We start from the raw sequence: 19,630 nt of genomic DNA on the forward strand, positions 1-19,630 counted from the left end.
ATTAGAAGGCACCTGAATGGCTCAGTTGGTTGGACGGCTGCCTTCCGCTCCAGTCATGACCCCAGGGTTTCAAGATCCCTGCATCGGGCTCCCGGCTCCACAGGGAGTCTGTTTCTCCCTCTGACCTACCTCCCCTCGTGCTCTCTCTCAAATAAATAAAAATATTTTTTAAAAAAATCAGATTAGAGAAAGGTTAATGAAACATTATTTCTGGGTTATCAACACCCAACTCTCATTCACCCTATACTTTAGGGTTTCAGTAGCAAAGAGATTGAAGAAACATCATCTCTTCTCTAGAGAATACCCAAATAAGTATTCCTCACCCCTTCTTAGGAAATTAAAGTATGTTATTAAGTCTAAGTAAAGATGTGTATTTGGAAGAAAATTAGAGCTGGAAATCTTTTCCATTAGATGGTTCCAAGGTACATTCCTTTCAAAATCTAACTTCTTGTGGCTGTCACCTAAATTTAGAAAGATGTGTATGAATTAAGAGGCCAACTATGATCGACTAAAATTGGTGTTTTTAATGAAATCTTGATTGCTACAAGGGCCTTACTGCCATTTGTTTTACCATGATTAACAATGTTTGGCCATAATTTAGCTTCACTAAAACCACCAGATTTGTGACAGAGATTCTTCAAAGAAAGTCCCTCTGGTATACAATCCACCAGAACAACAGTTAAGATATTACCTCCAATTCATTCAGCCTCTGGATACGTGGAGTAAAATGAAGTTTGTCAACATCACATGCAAATGGTGGCTGCCAATCCTAGGGGAGAAGCAAAGGCTTTGATTAGAAGAATTTGTCATTCTGACATTTTTAAAAAATTCTGTTAAAACCCCAGGTGAGTAAAACACACTATCTCTAACCAGTTAAATAAAACAGAACATGGGTAATAGTTTAACCTTTTTTCTACCAGAACAGCAGAATATGTATGATTACCCTTCCCCATACAAATGATGCAGCCTGTACACACCCCTATTCACACCTTTCAAATGAGTAGTTACTTAACCACAAGCTGCTGAAAAACCCCTGCCTTTAAAGTTTATTCATGGGGCCCCTGGGTGGCTCAGTCCTTAAGCAGCTGCCTTCAGCTTGGGTCATGATCCCAGGGTCCTGGGATCAAGTCCTGCAATGAGTCCCGCATCAGGCTCCCTGCTTGACGGGAAGCCCGCTTCCCCTTCCCACTTCCCCTGTTTGTGTTCCCTCTCTCGCTGTGTCTCTCTCTGTCAAACAAATAAATTAAAGGAAAAAAAAGACAAAAACAAGTATTTTTTAAAAGTAAATAAGTAAAGGGGCGCCTGGGTGGCTCAGTGGATTAAGCCGCTGCCTTCGGCTCGGGTCATGATCTCAGTGTCCTGGGATTGAGCCCCGCATCGGGCTCTTTGCTCAGCGGGAGCCTGCTTCTCTCTCTCTCTCTGCCTGACTCTCTACCTACTTGTGATTTCTCTCTCTGTCAAATAAATAAATAAAATCTTAAAAAAAAAAAAAAAAGTAAATAAGTAAAATAAAGTTCATTTATTTTTAGTAATCTCTACACCCAACATAGGGCTCCAACTCACCACCCCAAGATCAAGAATCACATGCTTTTTGGACTGAGCCAGACAGGAGCCCCCTGCAAAAGTCACTGACTTTGAAAAAAATCAAAATTCCTCTATTCCATAAAAGCTATCTTTTTACAAAATAGCTGTATTAATGTCAAAACATCCATAAACTAAATTTTTATATGTAACTTCCTAGCTACCTTAACTTTTATTATAAAATTAAAGTTAAGTTTGGGGGTGGTGGTGAAGTCTGCCATTCAAGGCTAATTTTAAAAAATCGTCCTTAACATATCTACTGCGACAGATTCTTAGAAGAACTGCTGTCATGAGGAAATAATCAGACAAGGAAAAGTATTATGCTACCTCTAAGTAAAGAAAACTGCAAACAACTTAAATGTCCACAGTAGGAGAATATTTAAAGGAATAAAAATTATGCTGTATTAATGGGGGCGCTTGGGTGGTGCAGTTGGTTAAGCAGCTGCCTTCGGCTCAGCTCACAATCTCAGTGGTCCCACATCTGGCTCCTTGCTCCCTTTCCCTTTGCCTGCTGCTCCCCCTTTGTGTTCTGACATGCGCACACACTCTCTCTCTAATAAATATATAAATAAACCTTTAAAAAGAAAAATTATGAAGCACCTGGGTGGCTCAGTGGGTTGGGTCTCTGCTTTCAGCTCAGGTCATGATCTCAGGGTCCTGGGATCAAGTCCCACATTGGGCTCTCTGCTTGGCAGGGAGCCTGCCTCCCCCCTCACCCTCTGCCTGCCTCTCTCTGTCTACTTGTAATCTCTGTCAAATAAACAAAACCTTTAAAAAAGAAAAGAAAAGAAAAATTATGCGGCATTAATTAATGAGTACAGAGTTCAGTTTGGAATAATGAACAAGTTCTGAAGATATTTTAGTGTTAATGGTTATTTTTTTAAAAGATTTTATTTATTTATTTGACAGAGAAAGAGACAGTGGCAAGGGGTGGGGGGAGGGAGAGCGCCCACAAGCGGGGGAGGGAGAAGCAGGCTTCCCACAAAGCAAGGAGCTGGATGCAGGGCTCAATCCCAGGACCCCTGGATCATGATCTGAGCTAAAGGCAGACTCTTTACAACTGAGCCACTCAGGTGCCTGGCGTTAATGAACTGTACCCTTAAAATTATTACAATGGTAAATTCTTAAAATTATTACAAAAAGACAAAAAATTATGCAGCGGTAGAGCTCTATTTATTGACACTGAAAGATGTTATATTTGTTAAGGAGGAAAAGAAATACAGACTATGCAATATAAAAATATAACATTGGAAAGATATACAGCAAAAACAATTAGTAGTGGTTGTCTTTGGTGGTAGGAATACATATGATTTTCTTTTACTTCCTTAGCCATTTCAAATACAATCTGAACTATGTTACATACATTAAATAACATTTCTTACATATTAAATTACCTTGGATTAATAAAACAATACAAGGAAGTTCACAGTCTTTTTACCCTATTTCATACCCAGAAGTTTGTTCTAAGAAAATAATTCACCCGGAATCAACATACATGAAATTAACTACAGTATAATGTTAGAAAGATGACTGATATTATAACAACACTGAATATTATACAGCATTTTAAAATTCTAGATTTATGAAGAACTCATACCAATAAATAAGGAAACACAGAAAAATGGACAAATTGTTAGTAGTTACCAAGAAAAAATGGCTAGCTTTAAAAAGACTGTTGTCCGGGACGCCTGGGTGGCTCAGTTGGTTAAGCAGCTGCCTTCGGCTCAGGTCATGATCCCAGCGTCCTGGGATCGAGTCCCACATCGGGCTCCTTGCTCTGCAGGGAGCCTGCTTCTCCCTCTGACTCTGCCTTCCACTCTGTCTGCCTGTGCTCGCTCTCACTCTCTCTCTCTTACAAATAAATAAATAAAATCTTTAAAAAAAAAAAAAAAAGACTGTTGTCCAACTTTACTCAAAATTTAAAAAATACACAAGATTCCCATGTTTTTACCTACGAGGTTGCCAATGATTTAAAATATACACACCACCATTATTAGCAATATGTGAGGAAATGTGGATCCCAATGATTAGTACGCTGTTTCTTTCTTTAATTTTTATTTATTTATTTTTTTAAAGATTTCACCTATTTATTTGACAGACACCACAAGTATGCAGACATAGAGGCAGGCAGAGAAAGTGGGCGAAGCAGGCTCCCTGCTGAGCAGAGAGCCCCATTCTGGGCTGGATCCCAGGATCCTGGGATCAGGACCTGAGCCAAAGGCAGAGGCTTTAACCCACTAAGCCACCCAGGTGTCTCTAGTATGCTGTTTCTGGAGGTCAATTAGAAACATCGAATTTTTAAAGGTCTATTGACCCAGCAATTCCTCAGGTTAGAATTTAAAAATATTTGTTAACATTCACAACACCAAAATAGAGGAAAAAAAAAATTAACTGCAGAATTGTTTTAACTTAAGACCTTACTAATGGGGAATCTGGCTGGCTCAGTGAGTGGAACATGAGGCTCTTGATCTCAGTTTGAGCCCACATTGGGTGTGGAGAGTACTTAAAAAAAAAAAAAAATCCTAAAAAACAAACAAACAAACAAACCTTAGTATCTATCAGTGAAGAATAAGGTAAGTAAATGTTGACACATCTATAAATAGTAATAAAATACTCTGCAACTGCAATAAAGAAAAAAAATCTACATGTTCTAAATACAAAAAGACAGCCAAGACTGAATGAGTAAAAAACCCTCAAACATGTAAAATCATGCAAACCGTATTACATGTATGTAAATTTTAAAGACTTTCATAATAGGAGGGGGAAAGATTATTTGACACACAGATCACAACTGGGCAGAGAGGCAGTCAGAGAGAGAGAGGAGGAAGCAGGCTCCCTGCTGAGCAGCGAGCCCAATGTGGGGCTTGATCCCAGGACTCTGGGATCATGACCTGAGCAGAAGGCAGAGGCTTTAACCCACTGAGCCACCCAGGCACCCCAAAAGAGATTATTATTATTTCGAATCTATATTATTAGAATTTTTATTACTATTGGTTAGTTTTAGTTTAAAAGTAAAACAAGGGGAGTGAATGGGCTCAGTGAGTGGAACATGAGGCTGTCTGTCTGTCAAATAAATAAATAAATAAATGAATAAATGAATAAAATCTTCACAAGTAAAACCAGGGTCTGGTGCACCTGGCTGATTCTGCCTCAGTTCGTGGAGAATACAATTCTCCATCTTTGGGTCCTTAATTCAGTCCCACACTGGGCACAGAGCTTACTTTAGACCAAAAAAAAAAAAAAAAAAAGTAAAAGAAGGTTTTGTTTTAGTGATTAGAAGCCTTCAGTAAAGTGCCCACCAGCAATGCCTGATAAACTATTATGTTAAAAAGATTACATCTTACCACAATTTCTTTTAATAAGGAAAATGCAGATCAGAAATTGGTACAAAGCTATTTACTATTAGAATACCAAAAAGAGGGGAGCCTGGGTGGCTCAGTCGTTAGGCGTCTGCCTCCAACTTGGGTCATGATCCCAGGGTCCTGGGATGGAGTCTGGGGGGTGGGGGGTGGTGTTCCTGTTCTGCCGGAAGCCTGTTTCTCCCTCTTCCACTCCCCCTGCTTGTGTTCCCTCTCTCGCTGTGTCTATGTCAAATAAATAAATAAAATCTTTAAAAAGAAAATACCAAAAAGAAGAAACAAAAAAAAAAAGAAAGAAAGAAAGAAAAGGAAAAAGTAAAAAAAAAAAAAAAAAAAAAAAGTGGCAGCACTACCCGTTTAAAAAGGTCATCACAGATAAGGGTTTCAAGTATTTTATGTTGTCACACTGCCTCTTCCACAAAGACTATGGCTCTTGTTTCAGCTGTCATTTAAAGAAATACTATACTTTGTTAATCAACTTAAAAATATTACCTACTCCAACCTGGGTTGGAAAGGTACAAGTCATTTATTTTTGTTTGGCTTGATAACTAAAGATAAGGAAAGCAATGTGTTTAATTATATAGAACACAATGTAGTGGAAGACAATCACATTGCTCAATATCCTATCACAGGCTAAGAGGAAGACTTTATGTTGTTCAGAGCTTTGCTCTCTAATATCTCATAAAAGCTGTAGGCTTTCTGAAATGAACTGATCTGCGTTGAAGGCTACACCAAAAATGTATCAAAGATAATATGTAAGAATATACAAATAAATGATTAACATACTGTCCACATGGCCTAAAAATTTTATAAACTAAGACTTATGGGTAATGTAGGACATCCCCTGATTAATCAAGTTGGACTTTTTCTTTTCCAAATAGGCCTTCTAATCCCAAAACACAATGATAGGAAATTAATTTCATCTTATCTATATATTAAAGTTTTTTTTTAAGATTTTATTTATTTATTTGACAGAGAGAGATCACAAGTAGGCAGAGAGGCAGGCAGAGAGAGAGAGAGAGGAGGAAGCAGGCTCCCTGCTGAGCAGAGAGCCTGATGCGGGACTCGATCCCAGGACCCTGAGATCATGACCTGAGCTGAAGGCAGCGGCTTAACCCACTGAGCCACCCAGGCGCCCTATATATTAAAGTTTTAATACTATAGTGAGTTATGTCTTTGTATGTACGTATTTTTATATATATATATGTATGTATTATATAATATATACTTATTCTATACTGAAGCTTTTTCAAATAAAATGAATCCTAAAAATAAAGCATCAAGAGGAAAACAGAACATATCTATCACTAAGGAAGTTCACACAGCAGGGATAATAAGCTAAAAACTCAGAAGATCATTCCTTCATTAAATACAGATCGCTGAAAACTATCAATGCCATTTAGTTTCAAGACTTTCACTGTCAGCTGCAAAGCTTTACTACAATAAAAGAATTACATATTATTTGCAATGCTCACATTGAAATATCATTGGCTGAGTCTCACCTCAATGAGCTCTAATTTTTAAATGGGGAGAAAAAGCCAGCAAAGAAGGAAAGAAACCATTAAATAACAGTGTGATAATTTTGGGTTTGACACTTAAGTATCTAAAGGGGATACCATATAATCTAACCAAAACTTTTAGTCCCGAACAATAAAATGATTCACAAATATTTTTCTAGCATAAAAAGAGTATTTCCATACTAACTAGGTGTTCTAAGGGTTCATAAATTGCAAGGCATCCCATATAAATTTCCTGCTAAGATTCACTCACTTTTAAAACTTCAAATGTCTTTTAGAGGTGCCTGGGTGGCTCAGTCAGTTAAGGGAACAACTCTTGATTTAGGCTCAGGTCATGATCTCAGGGTCATGGGATTGAGCCCCATGTCCGGCTCCAAACTCAGTGCAAAGTCTTGCTTGAGTTTCTCTCTCCTTCTTCCTCAGCCCTCTCTCTCTCTCTCTCACTGAAATAAGTAAGTCTTTTTAAAGCCTTCATTTTGAAAGGCTTATTTATTATTATTAATTATTATTATTTAACTATTATTTAAACGTTCAATTATTTTCCTAAGCACTAAAAAAATATATTCCTTGCAAGGCAATTAAATAGGAAGTTGAAGCTTCAAAATCGTCAGAGGCCTGGGACACATCAAGCAACATTTTCCTTAGTCCCAGCATTAACTGAGCAACAACTTACAGTACATTTAACTGAGAAATGTGCAATAAAATTGACCAGTGGGAGATTAACTTAACTTTCATAGGATGCTAAGAATTTTTTAAAAACTCCATGAAAATTCACTCTGCGAATCATCCCCAACTAGCAGCCACATACCAGAATACTGTCTTTATCTTTCTAAATACAGAGAAGCTATCACCATTTTAAGATCTAACACTAAGAAAAATTAGAAAGCACATACTTTACAAGAGGCTTTTCCAGAAGTTGGTTCTCGGACTCTGGCAGACAAACTAACCTTTTTTTTTTTTTTTTAAAGATTTTATTTATTTATTTGACAGAGAAATCACAAGTAGATGGAGAGGCAGGCAGAGAGAGAGAGGAAAGCAGGCTCTCTGCTGAGCAGAGAGCCCGATGCGGGACTCGATCCCAAGACTCTGAGATCATGATCTGAGCCGAAGGCAGCGGCTTAACCCACTGAGCCACCCAGGCGCCCCGACAAACTAACTTTTAAAAATTAATGTCAAGGGGCGCCTGAGTTGCTCAGTCCGCTGGACATCTGCCTTCAGCTCAGGTCAAGATCTCAGGGTCCTAGGATGGGATCGAGTCCCATGTCAGGCTCCCTACTCAGCAGGGAGTCTGCTTCTTCCTCTGCCTCTGCCCCTCCCCGTGCTCCGGTTTGCTCTCTCACTCTCAAATATATAAATAAAATCTTAAAAAAAAAAAAAAATCAATGTCAAAAGCTCATTCTGGTTAGTTCACAAAGAATAACATTAACTAAGGACCACTGTATTTTATAACTGCATGTGTTCTATGAAAGCTAGTCATGACAGAATATGCATTCAAAGGATTTTTAATCCAGTGCAGCAGAGCTAAACTTTGTGCCTGAATCCAGAGTCTGTTTTTAGGTTATCAACACAGTAACACAAAATGATAGTGCAAAATTTTAAGGAACTGAACAAAGAATCTGTTAGTATTTTAAGTCAAGTCAGAAAATTTTTCAGTTAAGCCACCAAGATTTATCAACCTGAATAAAGATTTTTTTGAGCTGTTTATTAGTGGGAGGAATGGTGTTGTTGAGGAAGCAGAGGAGGAGAGGGAGACAGAGAATCCCAAGCAGGCACCACATGCAGCACACAGCATGGAGCCCAACATGGGGCTCAATCCCACAATCCCAAAGGAATTGACCCCAGCAGAAATCCAGAGTCGGATGCTTAACCAACTGAGCAGTTGGTTAAGCCAAGGGCCCCCCCCTTGGCCCCTTAAGGGCCCCCGGCGCCCTTCAAACTTAATAAAAATCTGAGTAGCACATATGGAAGTATGTATGAAGTACAATTTAAAAGACTACTTTCTCATACATTAACAGTTTTATGTCAACACGATGTCCTTAAGACAAATTCAGGGAGGAAGAACTGGGAAGAGCATAATCATTATAAATCCCCATTTATAAATTAAAAGACAAGCAGAGTTACTATTTGTGAGTCCCTCAGTGGAATCCACTGACCACTCACTGATGGGCGGTCTACCAGGACAGTTCTGTAATACAAGACTTCGGTGTCTTCCCAAAAGAAATAAAATGTGTTAGATACGACTAACTTCTCCCTTTTTTCTTAATTCCCTCTAGATAGGCTTGGCACTAAGCAGCTTTAGTTAGCCACCCATTTGTTCAAAGTCTGTTTAAGACCTCCCATCCTTAGTGAGCCATTAATAAAAAACAAACAAAAACACTGAGAATTTTCTTTTGAGACTTTAGAATCACACTTTCTTCCTTAAATCTGAGGTTCTTACATTATATAGAATTGACTGTATGTGGATTTTTGCCAGCCAGTTCACAGCTTTCACCAGGGTTTCAAAGGGGTATGTAACCTCAAAAAAGAAGGAAAAAAAGTCCTGGGAATATGTTTGGCTTTCATAAATGTTTGTACCTCCAAGTTCTTTCTCACTACCCCAACCTACTTTTCTCAGTTCCTTCTTGTACTTAACCAAGACATGATAATGGATAAGATGCGTGGCTCCTCAGAATGTCAGGAGGTTGTAGATATTATAGTACAGGACACAAAGAGCAATGCACTTAGAAGTCAGAAGACCTGGATTTGCACTTTGGTTCTTTAACCACCACTAGAAGGATCTTAACTTTTCAATTTGAACTGTACAAACAAGAGCCACCTTCAGAACTATGGCGAAAATTAAAACGACAAATATAAAGCACTGTTTATTGTAAAACAAAAATAGAAAGTACTATATTTACATTAAGTTCTGATCACTGAAATATCATTTCTTCTAGCAAAAAGTCACTGCAAGGTGACACCTGGGTGGCTCAGTGGGTTAAAGCCTCTGCTTTCGGTTCGGGTCATGATCCCAGGGTCATGGGATCGAGTCCCGATCGAGCCCCCATCCCCACCCCAGCTCTCCACTCGGCGGGGAGCCAGCTTTGCCTCTCTCTTTGTTTCCCACTCTGCCCACTTGTGATCTCCGTCTGTCAAATAAATAAAGAAAATCTTTAAAAAAAAAAAAAAAAAAAAAGTCATTGCAGGGGCTCCTGGGTGGCCCAGTGGGTTAAGGCCTCTACCTTCGGCTCAGGTCATGGTCCCAGGGACTTGGGATAGAGCCCCGAATCCGGCTTCCTGCTCAGCAGGAAACTTGCTTCTCCCTCTCTCTCTGTGCCTGCCTCTCTGCCTACTTGTGATCTGTCAAATAAATAAATAAAATCTTAAAAAAAAAAAGTCACTGCAGCCTCAACTTTCAAGGACCATCGGACATCTAAGCTTTATCTTTAAGGACTCTATCCTTCCAGCCTAACTCTAGTTGGTATCAGGGCAATTTCAACCCAGGTTAAAGGACTACCTTATATTTCCACACCCTGCCACCCAATTACTCCTTCAATGCTCTTTTTTTTTTTTTTTTAACATTTTATTTATTTATTTGACAGAGAGAAATCACAAGTAGATGGAGAGGTAGGCAGAGAGAGAGAGAGGGAAGCAGGCTCCCTGCTGAGCAGAGAGCCCGATGCAGAACTCGATCCCAGGACTCTGAGATCATGACCCGAGCCGAAGGCAGTGGCTTAACCCACTGAGCCACCCAGGCGCCCTTCAATGCTCATTTTTTAAGCACAATTATATCATTTCCTTTATCCTTGTAGAGTAAAACAGATGTGAAAGAGGATACACTCTGGAGTCACACTGCCTGGGTTCAAATCCTAACCGTGTGGCTTTGTACTAATCTCCCTGTAGCTCAGGTGCATGTATAAAGGGGAAACTATGAGGCTTAAATACATGTAAAAAGCCTTTAGACAGGTCCTGGCATTTACAAAGTAAATGGTCAAAAATGTTAGTCACGGGACGCCTGGGTGACTCAGTGGGTTAAAGCCTCTGCCTTCCGCTCAGGTCATGATCTCAGGGTCCTGGGATTGAGCCCTGAATAGGGCTCTCTGCTCAGTGGGGAGCCTGTTTCATCCTCTCTTTAAAATCTTTAAATAAATAAATAAATACTTTTAAAAAAATTAATATATAATATTCAAGGCCCATTAGTCTAATTTTTTGCTGGATTTTTTTCAGCTTTACTGAAATATATACAATTGTGCAGAGGGAGAGGCAGACATCTAGCTGAGCAGGGAGCTGGGTGTGGGGCTTGATACCAGGACCTTGAGATAACAACCCCTGCAGTAGGCAGACATCTAACTGAGCCACCCAGGAGCCCCTATGCAATCTTGCTTCTTCTTCTTCTTTTTTTTTTTTTTTTAAGATTTTATTTACTTATTTGACAGAGATCACAAGTAGGCAAAGAGGCAGGCAGAGAGAGAGAGGAGGGAGTAGGCTCCCCACTGAGCAGAGAGCCCTATGCGGGGCTCAATCCCAGAACCCTGGGATCATGACTTGAGCCGAAGGCAGAGGCTTTAACCCACTGAGCCATCCAGGTGCCCCTGAAACCTTGATTCTTAAACAAGAATATACTGTTAGGTTTCCATGCTTAAAGAGCTTTTTCTAAGATTGTTTTAGGTATGTAATTCAAGGGTAGAGGCACTTAATGGATCTGCTAAAAGAGGAGCTCGCCTGGGTGGCTCAGTCAGTTAAGCAACTGCCTTTGGCTCAGGTCATGATTCCAGGGTCCTGGGATAGAGTTCCACATTGAGTCTGCCTCTCCCCTTGCTCGTGCTCACTTGCGTGTGCACACGCTCTCTCTTTCTCTCAAATAAATAAATAAAACTTAAAAAAAAAATAATGACAGTTATTCTGGCTCTACAGATTATCAGCTACATCTAAGTATAAAAATTATTTAATTATTTAATTTGAAATGAAGACTACCTTCACAGAATAGTACTGAGGATGTTCAACAAATGCTATCGAACAAGTAAAAATTCCAGTCATGAAAGTTAGTGTTAAACATTTCTACAAAGCTAAAAGGTATAAAGTCAAAAGGTCTGACTGGTAAAAACATGCCAATGAAGAAAACTTGATAACAAGACTTCGTAAACGAAGAAAACAGTTTAGTAAAAACACATCTGCTCCTTATTGAGATATGGGTTAGTCTATCAAGGGAGGTGAGGCTCATGTTGTGGCACAGGATTTATGCTCATTATGATGATACAAAAATTCTCAGTTTTAAGTCCTTCCATAGACAAGACTGCAAGAATAGGTATCCCCTTTAAAAAAAAAAAAAAAAAAAATCAAGAGGTTCCTGTCTGGCTCAGCCATTGATTGGAGCATGCGACTCTTGATCTCAGGGTCATGAGTTTGAGCCCCACACTGAGTGCAGAGATTACTGAAAAATAAAATCTTAAAAATAAATAAACAATATTAAAAAAAAAATGAGTTGCCAATATACGTAGTCTCATCATGAGAAAAACAAGAGATAAATTCCAATAGTGGGACAGCCTACAAAATTCCCAGTCAGTACTCCTCAAAATCGTCAAGTTCATCAGAAATAGTCTGAGAAACTGCAACAGCTTAAAAAAGCCTAAAGAGGGGTGCCTGGGTGGTTCAGTGAGTTAAGCCTCTGCCTTCGGCTCTGGTCATGATCTCACGGTCCTGGGATGGAGCCCACCATCAGGCTCTCTCTCAGCAGGGAGCTTGCTTCCCCCACCCTCTCTCCCTACCTCTCTTACTACTTGACCTCTCTCTCTCTGCCAAATAAATGAATAAAATCCTTGGGGGGGGAGCCTAAAGAGACATGACAGCCAAATATGTGGTACCCTGGATGAGATCCTGAAACAAAAGAAGGGTATTAGCTATAAAACTAAGGAAATATAAATAAAATGCATGGACTTTAGTTAATAACAATGTCCATTCATTAATTATAGCAAAGATGTCATAATAATGTAAGGTGTTAATAAAAGAGAAAACTAGGTGAAGGAATACGTGGGAACTCTACACAATTTTTCTAGAAGTCTAATAGTTCTTTAAAATACCAAGTCAGGGACGCCTGGGTGGCTCAGTTGGTTAAGCAGCTGCCTTCGGCTCAGGTCATGATCCCAGAGTCCTGGGATCGAGTCCCACATTGGGCTCCTTGCCCCGCAGGGAGCCTGCCTCTCCCTCTGACTCTGCCTGCCACTCTGCCTGTGCTCTCTCTCTCTCTCTGACAAATAAATAAAATCTTAAAAAAAAAAAAAAACTAATAAAATGACAAAATAAGACCAACAAGGCCCACTTTCTCACATTTTAGTTGATACTGGTTATAAGGGAAGTGTATTGTTTTCCCTTTAGGAAACACATTTAAATTTTCATTTCATTTCACAGAAGCACAGATAATTGAAGTTCTTACCAAACCCTCTACTACTGGTTTTAAATGTCCTTTGCAACCAGTGTACGTCTTACACATGCACAGATCCTAGATTTATTTCTCCTGAATCAGGCCTTTGCAGAACTGTTTCTCTTATGACTACAACTCTCAAACTTTTGGTCTTAGGACGCCCCTATTTTTTTTTTAAAGCTTTTATTCATTTATTTGTCAGAGAGAAAGAGAGGCAGGTTCCAGCTGATCAAAAAGCCTGATGTGGGACTCGATCCCAGGACCCTGGGAGCATGACCTGAGCTGAATGAAGGCAGATGCTTCTTCACCTACTGAGCCACCCAAGCGTCCCATGGACCTCTGAAAACTCTTAGAAACTGAGGCCCTCAAAGAGCTTTAGTCTATTTAGCTTGTATCTATTCACTCTGATGACAAAAGAAATTTAAAATATTTTATGTGCACCTGGCTGGCTCAGTTGGAAGATCATGCTACTCTTGATCTTGAGGTCCAGAGTTCGAGCCCTACTTTGGGTGTAGAGATTACTCAAATAAATTAAAACTTAAAAAAATAAAATGTTTCGGGGCGCCTGGGTGGCTCAGTGGGTTAAGCCGCTGCCTTCGGCTCAGGTCATGATCTCAGGGTCCTGGGATGGAGTCCCGCATCGGGCTCTCTGCTCAGCAGGGAGCCTGCTTCCGTCTCTCTCTCTCTGCCTGCCTCTCCAACTACTTGTGATTTCTCTCTGTCAAATAAATAAATAAATAAAATCTTAAAAAAAATAATAAAAAAATAAAATAAAATGTTTCAAATAAATTCATTTAATAATAATCAAAAAGTAAAAGAATGGCATTGTTTTATGTTGCATATATTTTACAAGTCTCTTTAATGTCTGGCTAATGGAAATAAGTCGTTGGTTGTGTGCCTTCCCACTCCCTCTGCTTGTGTTCCTCTGAGAGAGGCTGTCCCAGTCAAATAAATAAAATACTAAAAAAAAATTTTTTTTAAAAAGCTAGAATTTCATATTTTCTTTTATAGTCAATCAGCTGTAGTATATTGTCTTGGTTTAAAGCCTATCAAGAAAATCTGGTTACATATATTTAGTTGAAAAGAGGTAGTTCTGGGGCGCCTGGGTGGCTCAATGGGTTAAGCCGCTGCCTTCAGCTCAGGTCATGATCTCAGGGTCCTGGGATCAAGCCCCACATTGGGCTCTCTGCTCGGCAGGGAGCCTGCTTCCTCCTCTCTCTGCCTGCCTCTCTGCCTGCTTGTCATCTCTCTCTGTCAAATAAATAAAATCTTTAAAATAAAAAAAAAAAAAGAAAAGAAAAGAGGTAGTTCTTTTGGACCTGCTGAAAAGGTCTCAAGAACACTCCAAGAGTCATTTCCTCAATCCAAACCCTGGAAACAGGGGCGCCTGGGTAGCTCAGTGGGTTAAGCCTCTGCATTTGGCTCCGGTCATGATTTCAGGGCCCTGGGGTCGAGCCCTGCAGGGGGCTCTCTGCTCAGTGGGTAGCCTGCTTCCCCCTCTCTCCTGCCTGCCTCTCTGCCTACTTGTGATCTCCGTCAAATAAATAAAATCTTAAAAAAAAAAAAAAAAAAAACACTCTGGAAAACAACTCTTAATAATCCTTATCCCTAAAGAATTCCCAACCAGTCTGTCCCTCCAAGGAACTCTATCCATCCAGATTTTTAAAATGGCCCCTTTATAGCGAAATAAGTCAAGCGGAGAAAGACAACTATCATATGATCTCCCTAATATGAGGAAGTGGTGATGCAACATGGGGGCTTAAGTGGGTAGGAGAAGAATAAATGAAACAAGATGGGATTGGGAGGGAGACAAACCATAAGTGACTCTTAATCTCAAAAAATGAACTGCGGGTTGCTGGGGGGAGGGGGGTTGGGACAAGGGGGGTGGGGTTATGGACATTGGGGAGGGTATGTGCTTTGGTGAGTGCTGTGAAGTGTGTAAACCTGGCGATTCATAGACCTATACCCCTGGGGATAAAAATATATGTTTATATAAAATAAAAAATTTAAAGAATTAAAAAAAAAAAGGTCCCTTTAAGTGTTTTCTCTATTCACTAGCAATGATTTCTTGACCTTTATGTGTACTGCCAACCTTTTTAGAAAAGGTATACCAGTGTCAGCCCAGTCTTCCCTAAAAACCCCACCACCAAAAAGATCTTGAAACTACCAAGTTAATCATATGCAAACATAAAGAAACGATTAACGGAGGTACTAAAGGGGCACCAGGGTGGCTCTGCCAGTTAAGGGTCTGCTTTCAGCTCAGGTCATGATCCCAGGGTCTTAGGATGCAGCCCCCAGTTGGGCTCCCTGCTCAGTAGGGGAGTTTGCTCTCACTCTGTCCTTACTCCTGGCTAGTGTTCTTTCTTGCTCATTCTCTCTCAAATGAATAAATTAAAAACAAAAAACACCACTTGTACTAAAATATTAAGGACCTTTGTTAAAATTGTAATGCCTATAATTGACAGGACCTGGTAAAAGCTGTCAGTTTACATTTTACAGACATCTTCACAGACTCTTTACAAGAATATTAAGTGTCCGAGCACTATTTCTATGGAGGAGAATCTATTAGTAAATGAAAACACACTGGTATAAAAGGGACACCCCATGTACTTTTTAAGCATCAGTCCCAATAAGGTCCTCTTTCACCACTTTTTAAAAATCTTGTTTATTTATTCAGGAGCGAGAGAGGAGAGAGAGAGAGCATGTGTTGGGGCAGAGGGACAGAGGGAGAAGTGGACTGCCCACTGAGCAGGGAGCCCACACGGGACCTGATCCCAGGACTCTGGGATCATGATGCAAACGAAAACCGAAGGCAGATGCTTAGCCAACTGAGCCACCCAGGTGCCCCTCTCTTCCACCATTTTTTTTAAAGATTTTATTTATTTATAGATTTATTTATTTATATACAGAGAGAGAGAGACAGAATGAGAGAGAGAACAGAAGTAGGGGGAGTTGGGAGAGGCAGAAGCAGGCCTCCCACGGGGCAGGGAGTCTGATGCGGGACTAGATCCCAAGACCATGAGAACATAACCTGAGCTGAAGGTAGAGGCTTAACGACTGAGCCACCCAGGTACCCCATCTTCACCACTTATAATAAAACTTGGTAACAATAATCTGTATTTGTAGGACCCCTAAATGACTTAAATTTATTATTGTCAAAACCATGTGGAAATACCATGGAAAATAGTCCTTCCAAAACTTCAGAAAGATGGTTTCCTTTCCAGGACAGTTACAGGAACAAGCTAACTAAGTACCACCTTGTTTATAAACAGTAAGAGCAAGAGAATAACAAGATCACGTGAAGACCTTACTCTTTCAAAACGTCCCTAACAGGGGCGCCTGGTGGCTCAGTCGATTAAGCAGCTGCCTTCAGCTCAGGTCATGATCCCAGGGTCTTGGGATCGAGCCCCACATCGGGCTCCCTGCTCAGCAGAGAGTCTGCTTCTCTCTCTCCCTCTGCCTGCCACTCTGCTTACTTGTGCTCTCTATGTCTCTGTCAAATAAATAAATAAAATCTTAAAAAAAAAAAAGTCCCTAACAAATGTCTACCCCTACCAAAAAGTTACGTACTGAGGTGATTCATACAAATTTTTGGCATATTCCCAAAAGTCTTATTATATGCTTCTATTTAGAAGCATCCTTTTAAAAATCACCCGGAAGGATCATAAGAAAGCTAAATCCCTAGTATAAATCATCTTCCACTCAAATAGGTTGACATGATAGATCACTCATGAAAATTTAAGAGGAGAGCATTATTTCTCTTGGATCATTCATTGACACCTCATGACACAAAAGTCACCAAATAAAACCAGAAGAAATGTCAGATTCTTCTCCCCTACAGCAATTATAACTGGCATAAATATTGCTTCAATACAATCAAGTAGCTATACTGCCAGATTTTCTCCCCCAAGAAAATTTAATTAAGTAGTTTTGATTCTGTTTTTCTTTTTTTTTTTCCCAAGTAGGATCCCAGTGAGGAAAAGACAATTTCTGAGAGAAAATTGAGGCTACCAAGGTTAAGAAAAAATAACATGCTTCAGAGAAAGGTTCCAGAAATGATCTGTCAGGGGAAGGGGTTGAGGAAAAAGGTTGGACACGGCCCCTACAACCTTCCCCTCAGCAACACCCAAACCCACCTGGGTACGGAGGGGAGGGAAAGGTAAACAGGCCACACCCTACCTTGAAGGCCTTGCTGTATCTGTAAACACATGTTCTACAACTTTAGTACTTTACATCTGGACACTCCAAGATTCAAAATCAAGGTCACGAAAGGGACAGTAACTACACTACCAAATGGCCTAGGTCTCTAAGAAGATACTAAAAGACTACAAAATCTTTGTTTTTGCTTAATGTTCCATATCAAGACATATTTGGCAATTGTACTAAGAGAAACATAAATAATAAGCCATTCATTTCACTAGATGCAAATATTTAAGTTATTTAGCCCAGCTACAATTAGCTGCAAGCCTAACGTTAAAAGTAGAAATAAGGGGCGCCTGGGTGGCTCAGTGGGTTGGTTAAGCCTCTGCCTTCAGCTCTGGTCATGATCTCAGGGTCCTGGGATCGAGTCCCACATCGGGCTCTCTGCTTGGCAGGGAGCCTGCTTCCTCCCCTCTCTCTCTGCCTGCCTCTCTGCATACTTGTGATCTCTCTCTGTCAAATAAATAAATAAAATCTTTAAAAAAAAAAAAAAGGTAGAAATAATTTTAGAACCTGTATGATCCCTAACAGCCACATCTGAAGTAAAAGACTGAAGTCTGGACTTGAATAGGAATTGATAGGAAGCTGCTCTATACATCACTGCCAGATCACTTAGTATTTTTAGGGCAATATGCAATTCTACTCAATATGCTATAATTCTGACCATGTTTCAAGGCTAGCTACATCTCCTATTTGAAAGAGAAAAAGATGCACTAACACATAGGCATGCTCAACTTACAATGGCAGATAAATAGGTCTTACCTCCAAAGGTCTTAAATTTATCTTGGGATATATCTCAAACCATGCTGGTATTATTGTAGAGACAGCACCATCAACTGCCTTATTTATTTCACATTTACTGCCACATTTAATAATAATTTGATTTACAAGAAAACCCACTTTAATGTAAAATATGCAGAAATTGCAGCCGAATAAAATTGGTCCTCAGCTGAATGGCTGCCGGGTATCAAAGGGACAAACTCCATAAAACTCTTCTATTTTTGCAGGTTTTAAATAAAGGATTTTGCAGCTGTGGACCCAATTCATTTCTTCATTCACCAGAGCTGAAAAAAAAGGAGTCCCTAGTTTCTGGCCCTATAGTTGAGAAATTCTGCTAATTCAAAGTCAACAGATAGAGAATTCCTTATATTAACAGCTGCCTAAACCTTATCAGGGAACTATCTAAAATCAGTTCTTAAACCTAGATGGGCGGGGGGCACCTGGATGGCTCAGTCGGTTAAGCATCTGGCTTCAGCTCATGTCATCTTCTCAAGGGTCCTGGGATCGAGTCCCACATTGGGGTCCCTGCTCAGTGGAGAGGCTGCTTCTCCCTCTCCCTCTGCATGCCGCGCTGCCTACTTGTGTTCTCTCCCTCTCAAATAAAATCTTCAAAAATAATAAACACACACACACCATGGCTTTTAAAATGACCAGAGGAGGGCGCCTGAGTGGCTTAGTCAGTCAAGCATCTGCTCAGGTCACGAATCCAAGCTCCTGGGAATGAGTCCTCCCCCTCCTCCCAGGATCCCTGTTCAGTGGGAAGTCCGCTTCTCCCGCTAACACAGCCATGCCCCCGCCCCGCCATTTTTTCTCTCTCTCTCAAAAATAAGTAAAATCTTTTAATAAATAAACAAATAAATATGACCAGAGGCCAGAGGAATGCCTTAAAATCCAAACGTGGGCATTCCATGAGATTCTAATTCAATTCTGCAGTGGAGTCCAGGATGATTTTGATGGGAGTTAGGGCTACATTCAGGGTGCCTAAGGCTTAATGGATACTCTTCCATTAAACCTGGGTGGTTACTGAAATTGATGAGCCAGGATTAAGAATTAATGAAATGGTATTTTAGTATCATTTTGTATCACTACTAATTTTACTGATGTCCCTTCAGTTGTGTTTGGATGGTGAGAAGGAAGCTAGGGAAAACCACTCTTCGCCCCAAAAAGCCTATGAGAGGAAATGAGAAGAGCTAGCTAATTAGTGGGACTTATTAAGGGAGCCACTGTATATAATAAGGAAGAACAGTGAACTTGGAAGTAAAGCCATGGTTTGGAAGTTTCTAATCTGTCCTTTAAAAGCTGTGTCACCTTAGGGGGTACACCTGGGTGGCTCATTTGGTTGACCATCTGACTCTTGATTTCGGCTTAGGTCATGATCTCAGGATCCTGAGATCAACTGAGTCCAGCATTGGCTTCTACACTCAGTTGGGGGCACCTGGGTGGCTCAGTGGGGTAAAGCCTCTGCCTTTGGCTCGAGTCATGATCCCGGGGTCCTAGGATCGAGCCCCACATCGGGCTCTCTGCTCATCAGGGAGCCTGCTTCCTCCTCTCTCTCCCTGCCTGCCTCTCTGCCTACTTGTGATCTCGTTCTGTCAAATAAATAAATAAAATCTTAAAAGAAAAAAAATACACTGTTGTGAATCAGCATGAGATTCTCCCTCGCCCTCTGCCCCTACTCCACTCACACAAAGACACTCTCTTTCTCAAATAAATAAATAAACCTTTAAAAAAGGCTTTTTCACCTTAGACAATTCACTTAACTTCTCTCAGCAGTTTCCTTATCTATGAAACTGTCATAT

General features: G+C 40.3%; 1 protein-coding gene and 1 long non-coding RNA gene across 6 annotated transcripts in view; both read right to left on the bottom strand.

The window, feature by feature from the left end:
* Positions 1-19,630, bottom strand: part of KDM5B (lysine demethylase 5B) — a 115,364-nt gene that overhangs the window by 57,463 nt on the left and 38,271 nt on the right. For all 5 annotated transcript variants that reach the window (XM_082702034.1, XM_082702031.1, XM_082702033.1 and 2 more), the window contains exon 2: positions 692-769. Coding sequence is in view for 4 of the 5 variants with exons in the window: in XM_082702031.1 (XP_082558157.1) it covers positions 692-769 (78 nt within the window). In the remaining variant the exon portion in view is untranslated. The remainder of the gene's footprint in view (positions 1-691; positions 770-19,630) is intronic.
* On the bottom strand, positions 6,969-9,996 carry LOC309849466. The gene is made up of 2 exons (XR_014303709.1): positions 7,615-9,996; positions 6,969-7,404 (listed from the first exon to the last, which is right to left on the bottom strand). It is a non-coding gene; the product is annotated as an uncharacterized lncRNA (long non-coding RNA).

Source organism: Mustela nivalis (genome assembly GCF_964662115.1).
Source record: "Mustela nivalis genome assembly, chromosome: 16".
Lineage (NCBI taxonomy): Eukaryota > Metazoa > Chordata > Mammalia > Carnivora > Mustelidae > Mustela > Mustela nivalis.